The sequence below is a fragment of the Alligator sinensis genome, unplaced genomic scaffold (assembly GCF_000455745.1).
Source record: "Alligator sinensis unplaced genomic scaffold, ASM45574v1 scaffold34_1, whole genome shotgun sequence".
In the NCBI taxonomy this organism is placed as follows: domain Eukaryota; kingdom Metazoa; phylum Chordata; order Crocodylia; family Alligatoridae; genus Alligator; species Alligator sinensis.
Genome location: NW_005842151.1, coordinates 170,956 through 185,717, shown reverse-complemented (window position 1 = coordinate 185,717; position 14,762 = coordinate 170,956). Strand labels below are relative to the sequence as shown.

Below are 14,762 nucleotides of genomic sequence, written 5' to 3'. Positions count from 1 at the left end.
CCCCCCCCCCTCCACTCTCCCTGCTGTCATTGCGGAGCCTGGTAGATTTTATAACATTAGGTAGATTTAGCTATCGAGAGGGAGAGAGAGATCACTCAGCAGATCACGTGCACTGATGTTGCCTCATAAAAAGTCTAGAACACAGTCTCCAATCAGGAAGGTTGTCCTAAAGGATGGAGCATTTTAGTGTTAAGAAGAATAATGGATCAGCCATATAAACCAATGATATATAGAGAGCATTCACTGATGTCCAAACAACTGCAAGTCTGTTTCCATTTGACCCACTTGGTTACCATATCAAAACAGATGTATTACATACATGAGTATTCTAAGAAATAGTGGGACAAAGCCTGCATATTTCTCTTTGTACTTTCTAGGACTTTTTTCCTATTTTCCTTTAGATCATGAGTCTAGCTTTGAAACTCTTGTAATTTAAAGCATGCTCTTTCAACTATGGCTTCATTGGATCAATTAAATTTAAGTGCATGATAACTATTTTGGTTAAAAGAAAAAACAAGAGAAAAGAAAAAAGAAAAACATTCAATTATATTTGTAGAACAGGCTTGAAAGATTGTTCTTAAATAATCCCAGGGTTTTATAAGACCAAAAAAAAAAAAAAATCGTTTCACAATATTTATAAATTGTTGATTATAATTAATAGTTATTACAATTTGTAGTTGTTCTAGCTTTGATTCTATGTCTTGGTTCCCTGTTTCCTATTATGTTAATGTATTTAACCCAAATTGCTGTAATACTACGCACATATTTCATTTTATGTTATTCCCACTTTGGGATCATAGGATAGTATATGTTCGTTTGTCTACAACAGTGGGGCCAATCTTTTCGAAAGGTGTGCCATAAATTAGTCCCCAACTCTTACCGGCTGTCATTCTGATCCCCTTCCCCTATCTAATCTGCTGCTCTGACTTCCTCTTCCTGCCCTATCTGCTTCTGTGCTGCCTCCCAGATCTGCCACGGGCCACACACAGAGGCTGCCCATACTGGTTGTAGCGTGTGTGCCGCAAGCTGGCCACCCCTGGTCTAAAGAACATGCTTGTTAGTTCTATGAGCAAAAATAAGATTTAAGATGCAGCATACTGAAAACAGGAAGTAAACCAGGGCTGATGTATAAAATAAAGATAAAAAAAGGAAAAAGAGAAACACACCCCCACAAAACAACAAATCCTTAATATCAATATACTAGCTACTTTTTAATTCAATACAAAAGAAAAAATTCTGAAGAAATACCTTTTCTGTATCTGTTTGTCCAATTTGAAGGAAAAGATCTTCACAAAATCTTGGAATGATTCCTGGTTCTTCACCAAATCCCATCATCCTATAATTAGGAAAGTATACATTTTCAGATTTTTAACTCTTTAAAAGAGGTTATTTGTATTTACAGTGGGAAGAAAAATATTAACCATGCTGCAGTTAAAAGACCATTACAGATCCCAGAGCTCTTTTTTTAAGTATTTAGTTACAGAAACAAATTAGAGAACCATTTAAGATACAGTTGGATAAAAATTATTGCTTTACAATTGTGACTTTCCAATGCTAATACAAACAGATCAGTTTATCCCTCTGCTTCCAAAGTGAAGTGTTTGGGCTTCCTATGAAAGTCTGCCTATAAAGCCCATCTTCTTGAAAACATTCATATCAAGTTTACTTTTAATTGTATTAAGATATTCACACTAAAGATATTTAAAAGATTTTTTTTAAATCAACATCTTATTTATAAAATAAAGAGAGGCCAGCTTGTTGAACTTTTAAAAAGTCACCAATTTATTTTAAAAGAATTCAACACACTTCACTGTAAAACAATTTAGTTTCAACTTCACTTAAATTTCAGTTCCACTAAAAATACTGAGGAATGGTAGAAAACAAAATTGCCTAAATAAAAACTAACAAAAATACTACAAACAAGATGACAATTTTGTCTTTTCAGGTCAGATAGTAAATACTGAAAGTAAAACCAGTTTTGCATAATAATGATGCCACTGACTGGCCAATAAAAGTGGATTTAGACAGAGCTGATTTTTTTTCTTTTAAAGTTTTGCAAATAATATTTAAGAGAACTATAACTGAAAAAGAGTAGATAAAAATATTCTTTTTCAGCTTATTTTGTGCACTGACAGAACTTTGTATAACGTCAATTGCAAAGATTTGAATAAACCCATAGTAGTTGTATATTTATTACTGTTTTTAATGCAGTATATTTTTCCAGCATAATTTTTTCACTTATACCTGGCCAAACCACAATTTCTTTACCAAAAACCAACTGCTCAAACTTGAATTATGTTTTCATTGTCTAGTCAACTAAGCCTTCACCATAATGCAGTAACTTTTCTATTAATATCTGTCTAGCTCTAAGCATCTTAATTTCTAGTCAAATGTTACATTTAAAGCAGATTTTCAAAACCTGAATAAATACATTTCAATCTAGTTTCTTCTAGCAACTGGAAGTGACTTATTAAACCAGCTCCTGAAATAATATTTCCTCTGAAACTTACGTATATGATTTTCCAGAACCAGTCTGTCCGTAGGCAAAAAGACAGGTGTTGTATCCTTCAAAGGCTCTTTCTAGCAAGGGTACTGCCAAAGTCTTGTATACTATCTCCTGACTTGCAAAATGTGGATGACACTTGTCAAAGGACCAGAATGAAAAGTCATAAATAAAGCTGTAAGTTTGTTTGGTGTCTGGATGCTGCACAGCTGTCTCTGGGCCATTCATGGAAACCACTTGGAATGATTTTTCATTTTTTTCTCTGAATAAAAAGAGACCAAACAAACCAACATTAAAAACTAAGGTGGTCACCTCAATCTTATCTCTCTAAGAATCAAGGTGTTCTATAAGCAACATATTGTCTGATAAAGAACTGATTCATTCAGGAAGGAAGAAAGAAGAAAGTTTCACCTAAACAATATTCAAAAGGTCACTGCTCTACCAGTAGTTCCCTGTCCCCAACCCTTAACTACAACAATGTTTTTTAAAGCATACTTAAAAAAAAATTCAGATCACATTATGTACTAGCTTATTAAAAACATACAGACTATTGGTTATTACTTTGAAAGAAGCAGTCAATTGAGCATATACTAGAACAACAGTGTGCATTTATAGTACCCAAAGAACACCCAAAAATAATCGGCTCCACACCTGTTACTGAAGGGTCGTACTCGCACAGCTACTGTCACTTTGCTGTTTTCTACTTTGAAAGCATCTTCCTCAGTGCAAGGGATCCGAGTTGGGGTTTCTTCTTTAAGTGCAACAGCTGGCACGTGTGTGTTATTCACTTCAGCTCCTCCACTTCTACTTATGGAAAGAGAATTAGATGCCCTCATTTGCTTTTTCTCTATAACTTGATGGCAAGGTGTCCTGTTCTTCAAAGTAGATATGGCTGGACTTTTGGCATTCTGAGGTATCCCACACTTGGATATTACATTCATTCCTTCTGTGGTGCCTTTCCAAGGAATTCCTTGTCTTCCTAAATAGCCATGTTTTGCAAGTGAATTTTGTACCTTTTCCTTCCCAGATAGTTTATTAAAATCTTTTTCATTCAACTTTATAGCCGGTGTCCTGTTAATGGGCTTTGTTGCTATTAACTGTGCTGATTTAGGGACTTCATATTGAGTTTGAGCATCAGCACTATGGGCCTTATATTTCAAATATGTACAATTACCGTTTCCACATGAACCATTAATATTAGCAAGGCCATCTTTATTTTTCAGATCCATGTGTAACTTTACATTTGACTGACCTTCAACTAACCGAAGACCTGGTTTAATATGGTGGGAGTCGTCAGTACAAATGCTTAAGGGAAACACATTTTGGCTATTTGCAACTGCAGAATCAGAAGTTTCTATCCTGGGTACACTTTCTTTATTGGTTTTACATTTCTCTATTGATCCAGTCCTCACACGTCGCTGCAGGGTGAGTCTTTTCTCCATCTGTGCACCACCAGAATCCTGCATTGCATTCTCGTTGAACTGATCATCAGTAGAAATGGTTTCTTTGCTTGCCCCATTTCGTCTCTGGAGTGTGAACCTACCTTCAGGTTTAGGTGCAACTGTGGCAACACTTGCTTTTTTACAGGCAGAAATCACATAGGTCCTATTTATTTCTTTGGTCTTATTCAGAGACAGTGAAAATGCGTTATCTTTTTCATTTTCTGACACATGTCCAAACCTGTTGCTTCTAGAGAAAGTACTTTGTGAAGCATTCTTTTGTAAAGCAGTACAAAATGCATCAGCACGACTTCTCGTAGGGACCGTGTAAAGGGACATTTTTGCTTCATGCAAGTTTTAAGATTAGGACCTAAAATATACAGCCCAAACTTTGCCTGCAAGCTTAAATTAATTTTTAAGTTTCTCTTCTCTCTGCAGCTGTGAACTTTTGTTCCCATGGAATCTGTAACAGCAAAGCATCAAATTCTTACTGTTATATTGTAGAACATTAGCTATTTTAACTAAATCCTGTACAAACCCGCCTCCTACATGCTCACCTGTTTAAAAATAAAGCAAAAATGAAGGGAAATGTTGTTTGATTTTTCTCTCAGCTAATTAAAACAATGTAACTGAGTAAAAGCTCAGTGGCTGGGAGATTGTACTTTACCTTACTAAATGCCTTTCAGGCCACCACTGGAAGGTGCACTATCATGATCAAATTTGATTTTTTTTTTTTTTTTTAAACAATACATTTCTGAGAATTAGACCCAACACCATGAAAAAGTTCCAGCTGGTAAAAAAGACACAGCATCTAACTCCAACATACAGAACATACAGTAACATACAGAAGCTGATCACCCAGTGATACATATTCCCAACTGCAGAAAACACAATTCAAAGTTGCTTGGTTTTCATAGCCCTCCATAAAATTAACGCTACAGCCACCTGAGCAATTGCTTCTCTCCCGACCACACTGGTCAACAACCATATTCCACTGGAAAATGCAACAGAGCACCGAGACAAGGAATATTTTGCCTATTGGACCTTCCAGAGGGCCGGGACCTGAACTCTGAAAGACGCTTATGAGAAGAGAAGACTCTCAGAACCAAGTACAGATGAGATAAGAAGTAAGATGCAGAAGAGAATTCTATGATTTAATTCTTATCATTAAAAATGTTATCGTTTTAATAGGTATGGAATTCTCTCTTGTCTATGTCCATACTTGGTGCCCAAGGAGCCTTCTTCTGATGATGCCTGTCAGCATTTAGGTCCAAAGGTCTCCTTCTCATACGCTTCTGGGATATGCTTAACAGCAAAAGGCTCAGCTATTCCCGCTATGTCTCCTACAGCTTAGGGCAGGAAGGCAGCCTAGGGGAGAGCAGGGGGACTGTTTCCCAGCGCCCTGGGCGGCGCTCGTACCTCTTCGCGGCCGTGTATATCGTACAGCAGTTAAGCAGACCCGCCGCACGCAGATGACTCAGCCCTCTGAAAGCACCAGGCACCATGGGCCCGAGCTGCAGACGCCTTTAAAGCGAAGCGGCAGCGGCACTGAAGCGCCTTGCAAGGAGCTGGGGGGCCGGCGCGCTCCCCTCAGCGCTCCAACTCCCCTCCACCGCCCTCTCCCGCTCGCTCACCTCCGCTCCGCCGCAACCGGCCGCCGCGCTCCAGCGCTTGGTTCGAATGCGCCGCGCCGCCCGCGATTGGCTGCAGCCAACGGTGACGTCACGCGCCGCGTGGGGCGGTGGAGGAGCCGGGAAGGGAGGTGTCTTGCTCTGTCGCGGGGGACCCAGGCTCAGAGGATAGCGGGTGCGACGAGGACGAGGTGAAGCTGGGCGCTGGACAACAGCTGTGTGGTCACTGCTCCGCACTGCCGGCTGCGCTGTGCTCGGGGGTGCTGATCCTCACGGCAAATGGATGGTGCGCTGGTAACACGCTCCCCTCCCCACAGTTTCCCCTGCGGCCCTCGGCTCCTTTCGCCGCTCCCACCTCTGCCGCCCCCTTAGCTCTATGCCCTCTTTATCCAGGCTGCCTTGGGCATTTGGGATGCCTCCAAGCACTGATTCCCGAGGCCAGGCTCCTCTCCACCCTTTCTCCCAAGCCCCTTAAGAGCAGTTTAAAATTAAAACAAAGCCAACACCATTTATACCAAAAAGCATACTCCTTCCGGCATTGGTGATGCATAGCAGGTGCACTGCACCCTCTGAACATGGCAGTGCACCCCGTGCAAAAGGTGCCACTGACACTGTGGGCACTCGCCACCAACACCACTGGCGGCACCCATGGATGATCTGTGATTGCCGGCGGCATCTGCAGGTGGTCGCTGAGCACTGGTCGGTGCTCGTCACCCCCACTCCCAACACCCAACAGCTGTGGGAGCTCCCCACTTGCTGCCACCACACTCCCACCACCACCAGTGTCATTACCGCCTGCAGGAGCTCCTGTGCCCCCCCAGCCTCCGGGGGCACGCGGCATTCATACTGTAAAGCATACTCCTTCGGGAATAGCTTCAATGCTAGCTGCATATTTCTCTGCCTTCCTCCCTCCTCAAGCCTTAAGAACAGTGATCTCAGCAGCTATTTGACTCTTGGCTCCCATTTCCCAATTGTCTTGTATTGCACGCGTCAGGATGGACCTTCTGTCCTGCCTCTGACTAATGCCGTAAGCTCATATCATACTAACAACTGCAGAGTTGTGACCAAGTTGTGGCACTACGCGCACTTCGGCAAAGGCATGTGCCCCCAGATCGGTGAGGGCGAGCTGCTGCTGCGGGCTGGGGCCAGGGCAGCAGTGAGCTCTTCCTGGTGGGGGGCTGGGCTGGGCTGGGCTGCACTCGGGGCTGGCGACAGCAGTGCTGGGAGCGGGGCTATGGGGGAGTGGGCTGCAGCCACCCCAAAGTTCACAGTAGCCCCTGTTGCAGCGCTGCCACCCGCCCCCAGCACAGCCAGGCCCAACCCCCTGCTGGGAAGAGCCTGGCACCACCCCAGCCCCAGTCCAGAGGCAGCCCACCCTAGTCCCACACAGGTCCAGGCACACACCACCCATGCGCTCCCGGGGTGCGTGCAGCAGCAGGAGCCACCACCCGCTTCCCACACCCCCCGGATGAGCTGCTCGCAGCTCCGTCCCACGCTCTGCCCTGGCTGTGCAGCGCCTGCCCCAACCCCAGCCCCACTCCCTTCCTCACTAGTGGGGCCTCGATCTGCCCCCCGCCCCCCCTCCACTCCTCTTCCCTCAACAAACTTACCAGTTGGACCCAGCTGCTCTCCACGCTGTCAGGCTGTGCTCCTGGCCTCCTGCATGTTATGCTGCGGCTGGGTGCACACACAGGGCATTTATCGGTGACATTGTCGGCCAAACCAGCCAAAAAAAGCCAATTGCCAATACTGTCAATATTCCTTATATCAATGCCAATCCAATATGGGACCAATGTATCGGTGCACCTCTAGTCATCAATTGCACTGTTCAACCTGTTCACAATAACAATCTCCCGGATTGCTTTCAATAGTCACCAGGAGATTGATGCCAATTCCGGTAGGCTCCTGGCCAATCCAGGCTATAGCTAATCAAAATTGTAAAATAATTTAAGCCATTTAATATCAGTTTCTATGGGCACATCAACACAAGATGTTTACTGCACAGATGACTATCTCTGCAGTGAAGTCTCAGCATCTACACATGCAGCCCTATTAGGCCACAGTAAACTAATAAATGCCACCATAGCATAGTACTTGTAAACACAAGTACTATTCTACAGCAGTGTTGTTAGTGTGCTGCAATACACATGTAGAGGCTGACAGGGCAGGCTGGGGCATGAGGGTGCTCCAGTGCAAGGGCTGCCTGCCAGCTAGCCCTGCACTGGAGCACCCTTATGCCCTAGCTAGCCCCTCCACAGCATGCTGCAGTGGTGTTAGTGTGCTGCAATACACATGTAGACGCTGACAGGGCAGGCTGGGGCACGAGGGTGCTCCAGTGCAAGGGCTGCCTGCCAGCTAGCCCTGCACTGGAGCACCCTTATGCCCTAGTTAGCCCCTCCACAGCATGCTGAGCTGGGCTGGAGAAGCCCCGGGCTGGCAGGCTGGCCCCCTGGGCCTCTGCCAGCCAGGGCTGCTCTGAGCCAGCTCAACGTGTTGTGGTCCCAGGCGCACGTGTAAATGCGACACCCAGGAGTGTTGGACTAATATCATGTGTAGCATGCCCTATATCAAGTTTTATCCTAGGGAAATGGCCAGGGGACAAATAGTAAACCTCCAAAATGAAGATACAGTATAAAAAATAGCTCAAACTATAGCAGGGCTGTTGTGATTTAAATAGAGGGTCCCATTTTAAAATCAACCTCTGGTAGGTTAGTGGTTCTCAAACTTTTTAGGATCAAAGCATCATTCATTAGATGCAAGACACCCCTTAGAAAATGTCAACTCTTAGCTTTTACTTGGTTATTGACTACAGAAAAATAACACAGCAATTCTTCTGTTGCAAAGAACTCAGAAAGACCACAACAGGTCAGAATGTTGTTGACAGTATAGATTCCTATTTGAAATCTCTGGGTTTATCTTTTGAGTCATGTATAAGTGTTTACATATTTAACAGTGGTAATATTGTGTGGCACACTGCAGTACCCCTAAAAGGATCTTGTGAGACCTTGGTTGAGAAACACTGTGCTAGGTACTGTGAATATTGTCACATTACTAGAAGATGACCATTCTACTGTTTTCCTATGGTGCACCGTTGATGTACAGGATGGTGCACTAACTGTAGTGCAGTAAAAATAGGAAACCTGCATTGAAAGCATATACAAAAGAGTTACTCTACCTTTTAATCTATCCTCCTTAAGAATAACAGTCCTTCTCCCATTATTGTGCTCTTTTTCCACATCATTATAATCCAGTTTTGCTTTAAAAATGTTTTACAGTTGCTTCAAAGTGAGCAAAATTACCAAATATTCTTCCGTGAAATTTTCACAAGAAATAATCCTAAATTGTTCTCTTATACCTGCTGAATCATGTATAAGATTGATCACAGCATAAAAATCATCAAAACATTCAGCTCTCTTTAATAGGGCAGGTAGAACAGCCGGTACTCACAAATACTGGTGTTCAAACCAGCCAAACTAATCTGAGCAAAGGAAAAAGAAATCCAGCAGAGGGAGACAAAAGGAAAGCTAAAGTATAGAAGAAAACAAGAAATGACTGTGTCCCTCCAATCAGTAAAAAAAAATGTTTAATGGCAGCAGCATCTGAAAGACAGCTCAAATCTGAAAGAATACAGAACTTTAATGTAAATATTAGCTCTGGTCAAATGGAAAATAACATTCAAATAAAAGAGTTTGAGAAGGTGCTCAAAGTGCTGTAGTCACCTTTAAATGGACACCTTCATATTTACATACATGACAAATACTCAGTAATGGGAATTAACTAGTTATTTAACTAGTTAACAAGTTAAAGAAATAGCTAACTTTTAACTTTAACTAGTTAAAAAAAGGTTAACTTTAACTTTTTTTGAAATAAGTTAAAAGTTAAAAAATATTGAAATCCAGCTGTCCCAGGGTTTTCCCTGACACAGTCTCTCTCTAGGACTTAGGAATGATGATATTTCTTTATTGAAACTCTAGGACTTCTTGTTAGAGAGAGAGAGAGAGAGAGAGAGAGAGTAGTGCACCTTCCTAAGAGATATGGTCTCTGAAGAACTACACGTCCCAGAGTTCCTTAATTCATGCTGGCATTTTCTGTGCATTTGCAGAAGTCAACAGGGCAGCTAGTTGGCTGCAGGAGAGGGAACAAGCACAAACAAGCAGAGACATTTATCTCAGTAGGAGTGGGAGCAAGTAGTGAGGGTGAAGCAGATAATGACTTAATTTTAATGACTTCAGAACCAGCAGCCCAGGGCCCAATAAGTTGAGAATTACTTCTCATCCGTGAGAAACTTATCTGAGATGTCACCTACTATGAAAAAACTATTCATCTGTTAGAACACAAGCATCCCCTCATCTTTAAAGGAAGGATTGTTGTTAACCAGACAAGGACAGCAGGCCATACTGGGCTTAATAAGCAGCTTGCCCTCACGTTAGCTAAAAGAACACATGACCAGAAGCGGGGAGGGTTCTGGATATATAAGCCAGAGCCAGAACCAGAGTAGGGGGTCAGGCCCTGGGAGTTGCTGAGAAAAGCCTCAGCAACTGCTGAGTTCCCTTGGGGTTACCAGTGAGACTCTGGGAGCTTATGGGGATATAACCCAGAACTGGGGTTTACAAAATGAGGGCTGCCATGAGCGTTTGCCTGGCCTGAGGTATGGGGAAAGGGTTCCCCTCTTGAAGGGGCAGTGTCCTATTTTCCCTTTCTTTCATGTGGAAGGGTCCAAAAGGGAGTTTTTGTTAAAGCCAGTGGGCTTACCTTTCAGTTCAGACCAGTGGTTTGGGTCAGGACTGTCAGGGGTAGTTTTTAGGATGCCCCATTAGTGTATTAGGGGCATATGTTCGTCTTGAGCCTGGCTGGGGGCAGACTCAAGGCAGAATGAGCAAGCAAAGCCCAGAGAAGGCAGAGTTTGGAGCCAGGGGGCTCAGTGCCCATAGTAGGATGGAGCTTGGGGCCAGGGGGCCAGTGCCTGAGAGGGCAAGATGGAAGCTGGTGCTTAGAAGCCAGACCCAAGACAGTGAGCCCAAGCTAGAAGACCCAGCTAGAGAAAGGGGGCTGAGGCCAAGAAGGTCGAAGCCCCAACAAGAGAGTGATGATATGGTGACACCACGAGGCTTGGAGCAAGGTGTAAGGAAGGAATGGAGCCACACAGTTTGCAGTTTGCCCTGCAGGGGTGTTGGTGGCTGCAACGGTGTCAGCGGCAGGGTGGGTGGCGACTTCCTGCAGATGCTGCCGGCGGTGTCAACAGCGAGGGGGCACCGCCCAGTCTCAGGGGGTCCACCGCCAATCTCAGGGGGTGTACGTGCACCCACGTGCACCCCCTACACATCGCCAATGCCTCAAGAAATCCATTTCTAAGCACTTGGAGAAGGTTGTGATTAGGAAGAGTCAGCATGGATTCACCAAGGGCAAGTCATGCCTGACCAACCTGATTGCTTTCTATGATGAGATGATTGGCTCTGTGGATGTGGGGAGATCAGTGGATGTGTTATACCTTGACTTTAGCAAGTCTTTTGATATGGTCTCCTACAACATTCTTGCAGACAAGCTAAGGAAGTATAGGTTGGCAGAATGGACTGTAAGGTAGATAGAAAACCAGCTGGATCATTGGGCTCAAAGGGTAATTATCAATGGCTCAATATCTAGTGCTCCAGAGTATCAAGTGGAGTGCCCCAGAGATTAGTCCTGAGGCTGGTTTTGTTCAGTATCTTCATCAATGACCTGAAAGATGGGATGGAGTGCACCGCAAGTGTGCAGATGGTACCAACCTGAGATGAGTAATGGATATGCTGGAGGGTAGAGCTAGGATTGAGAGAGACTTTGACAAATTGGAGGGCTGGACATAAAGAAATCTCATGAGATTCAAAACAGACAAGTCCTGCACTTAAGACAGAGCAATCCCATGAACCAGTACAGGCTGTGTCCTGACTAACTAAGCAGCAACGCTACAGGAAAGGACCTGGTGGTTACAGTGGACAATAAGCTGAATATGAGTCAACAGTGCGCCCTTGCTGCAAAGAAAATTAACAGCATACTGGGCTGCATTAGTAGGAGCATTGCCAGGAAATCAAAGGGAATGATTCTTCCCCTCTCTTTGGCACTGACGAAGCCACATGTGGAGTACTGTGTTCAGTTTTGGGCCCCACACTACAGAAAGGATGTAGACAAATTGGAGAGTCCTGCAGAGGGCAACAAAAATGATGAGAGGGCTGAGGCACATGACTTCTGAGGAGAGGCTGAAGGAACTGGTCTTATTTAGTCTGGAGAAGAGGAGACTGAGCAGGGATTAAATAGCAGCCTTCAGCTACCTGAAGGGTGGTTCCAAAGAGGATGGAGCAAGACTGTTTTCATTGGTGGCAGAACCAGGAACAATGGTCTCAAGTTGCAGCAAAGGAAGTTTAGGTTAGATATTAGGTAAATCTCTTTCATTAGGAGGGTAGTAAAGCGCTGTGGAACAAATTACCCAAAGAGGTTGAAGAATCTCCATCCCTGGAGGTTTTTAAGACCTGGCTAGACAAAATCTTGGCTGGGATAATATGGTTAGGCACGGTCCTGCTTGGAGGAAGGGTTGGACTAGATCATTTCTCAACCTGTGGGTCGCAAGAATATATGAAAGGGTTGCAAACAAACTTCAAACATGGATCAATAAACTTTAAAAATGGACTCTCCTTTAAAAGAAAAAAACATGGGAAACTGTGACTGTTTTCCTGCAGACTGTCAGGGCTCTAGCCTGCAAGTGACTGCTTGGGGTCCTCTGCCCCACATTCCCCCATCCCCTCCCCTACACACTGGGGGGCTGGGGCCTGGGGGCAGCAGTTCAGGAGTGAGGGGAATTGAACCGGGATTGGCCAGTGTTTACAAATGGGTCCTGGTACAAAAAACATTGACACACACTAGATGACCTCCTGAATTTCAATCCTAATTTTTTTACAATTCTATGATTCACTTTTGTTAATGTTAGTTTCAAATGTGTTACCTAAGTCCAGACTTTATAAACTTAAAAGATATATATGTATATAATTTGTATAAACTAAAAAGATATGCAAGTTATTTTGCTGTGTTTCATAAGTCACTTCTATCACTGTGTTGCTTTAGTAGGAAAGCAGCTATCATCTGTCCAATCAGTAAACAACCACCATGTGATCAGTCTTTCCAGATGAAAGAGGGATATTTCCTCAAACCTCCATTTTCATGCATCGTTCCAAACCCATCCACATGCCTACACAAGTTTACATAATTCACAATTCTATCTGCATTCTGACTCACTCTGAAAAAATGTCTACTACCAGAATATGGTAAGAATAATGTTTTCTGTATTAAATGTGACCCGAGTTACACCAACGTTCCGTTCTATATATTAGGATAGGCACATGCTATTTTATTCCATGATAAGCTTGTATTTTAAAGAATGTGCCTGGCCTTAAAGAATATTCATAACAAATGTTTGCAGGCTTGGTGAAAATATTTGCCATGCTTAATTTTAACCACATATAATCAATCCTTCTGAAGTCTACATGCTAGATCAGGAGTGGGCAAAATACAGCCCACAAGCTAGATCCAGCCCACCAGGCCATTCTATCCGGGCCCCTAAAAATGTAGAAAATTTATATTTATCTGTCCCAGGCTCCTGTCAAAGATGACAGGAACCAGGGGCGGTAGGACCCAGGGGAAGCCGTCAGGCTCCTGTAACAGCAAGGCCTGCCCAGCCCTGCCCCCCAGCCGAAGCCCCTGCCTAGCAGAGGCTTCTGACCTGGGACCCTGGGACTGGTCATGTCTCCCTGCACCAGAGCAGGAAATTCAGGTAAGAAGGTGGGTGGGGAGGCAGGGGAGGACTGTGGGGATCGCCCCAGTCCTCAGGGCTAGGCTGGCTTCTGCTGAGCCCCACGGTCCAGCCATGCAGCCAGGAGCCACATGGTGCCAAAGTGGGTGGGCAGGAAAGTGGGAAAAGCCACAGTGGGAGTGGGAGGGAGTGGAAGTAAGTGGGCATGCAGGGCTTGCATGGTGTCCCGGGGCCAGCACCAGTGAGGCCCAAAGCAGGGTGGCAGGAGTGCCAGGTGCAGGCCGGCAGGGGTCTGTGGAGCTGGGCTGAGCTGCGCCAGCAGGGAGAAGGGGGATCCAGCCCAGCTCCATACAGTCCCTGCCGGCTGGGACCCCACGCTCCTGCTCCGGGCCCTGCTGGCGCTGGCCCTATGACACGGTCACAGGTCCCACACTCCTGCCTAGCTGTTGGTGGCTTTCACATGCCCACTTGCTCCAATCCCCCTGCCCCAGCCCTGCAGTACAGGCAAGGTGAGCACACGCAACCCCGACCCCATGCTCATCCATCTGGTCTGAGCAGCAGGAGCGGGGAACAAACTGGTGCTCAGCGTGGGAGAACAGCAGCCCCTCCCACTCCTTGTGGCCAGAGCTTCCTGGTGCAGCCACCCGGGGCTGTCCTGTGCCTCCGCCATGTCACTGCTGCCAGCGGAGAGCAGGCACAGGCAGCCCCACATGGGCTGCAAGTGGCTGTGCCACGGAGCACTGGCGGCGGAGGGGGAGGCACCGCTATTCTCCAGTGCTGAGCACCAGTTTGTCCCATGCTGCAGCTGCTCAGCCTGGGCCCTGCACCGACTCTCGGCTCAGAACATCAGCAGCTGCGCACAAGCTGCTGCTTACAGTGGAAGAAAGCGGCCCCCCCTCACTGCAGCAGGCAGTGTTTGGTGCGGCTGCTGGGAGTGTTTGGCTACAATGCAGATCCTTTGCTGCCACTTGTGAGCTGCCCAGCGCGGCTGCTCCACACAGCCACTGCTGCCACGCTGGGCAGCTCACAAGCGGCAGTGAAGGACCCGCACCACAGCCAAACACTTCTGGAGCCAGCGCAGGGCCCAGGGCAGTGAGCAGACGCACACAGCGCAGTAACAGCCAGGCAGGAGTGCAGGGCCAGGTTACCAGGGCTCTATGGAGCTGGTTGCAGGGGCTCTGGAGCTTGTTGCACTGCACGAGGAGGGAGGTAAGGGAGACAGGCTAAGGTGGAGGCAGAGGGTTTGCCCACCCCACCAACACCAGCTGCTCCTGCTGTCCCTGGCACTGAAGCTGGGCTGGGCTGGCCAGCCAGCAAGCAGAGCAGAAGCAGGTAAGTGGCTGCAGTGGGCGGGGGAGAAGGTGCAGCGAGTGGGTGCCCAGAGCGCAACAACAGCCGGGTGGGAGCACAGGGCC

General features: G+C 45.9%; 1 protein-coding gene across 1 annotated transcript in view; it reads right to left on the bottom strand.

The window, feature by feature from the left end:
• Nucleotides 1-5,438, bottom strand: part of KIF14 (kinesin family member 14) — a 70,008-nt gene extending 64,570 nt beyond the window's left edge. The window contains exons 1-4 of the mRNA XM_014520762.2: nt 5,362-5,438; nt 3,155-4,405; nt 2,511-2,765; nt 1,249-1,336 (exon numbers count right to left, since the gene is read on the bottom strand). Of these exons, the coding sequence (XP_014376248.1) occupies nt 1,249-1,336; nt 2,511-2,765; nt 3,155-4,281 (1,470 nt within the window). The 5' untranslated portion in view covers nt 4,282-4,405; nt 5,362-5,438. The remainder of the gene's footprint in view (nt 1-1,248; nt 1,337-2,510; nt 2,766-3,154; nt 4,406-5,361) is intronic.
• Nucleotides 5,439-14,762: the final 9,324 nt, after the last annotated feature.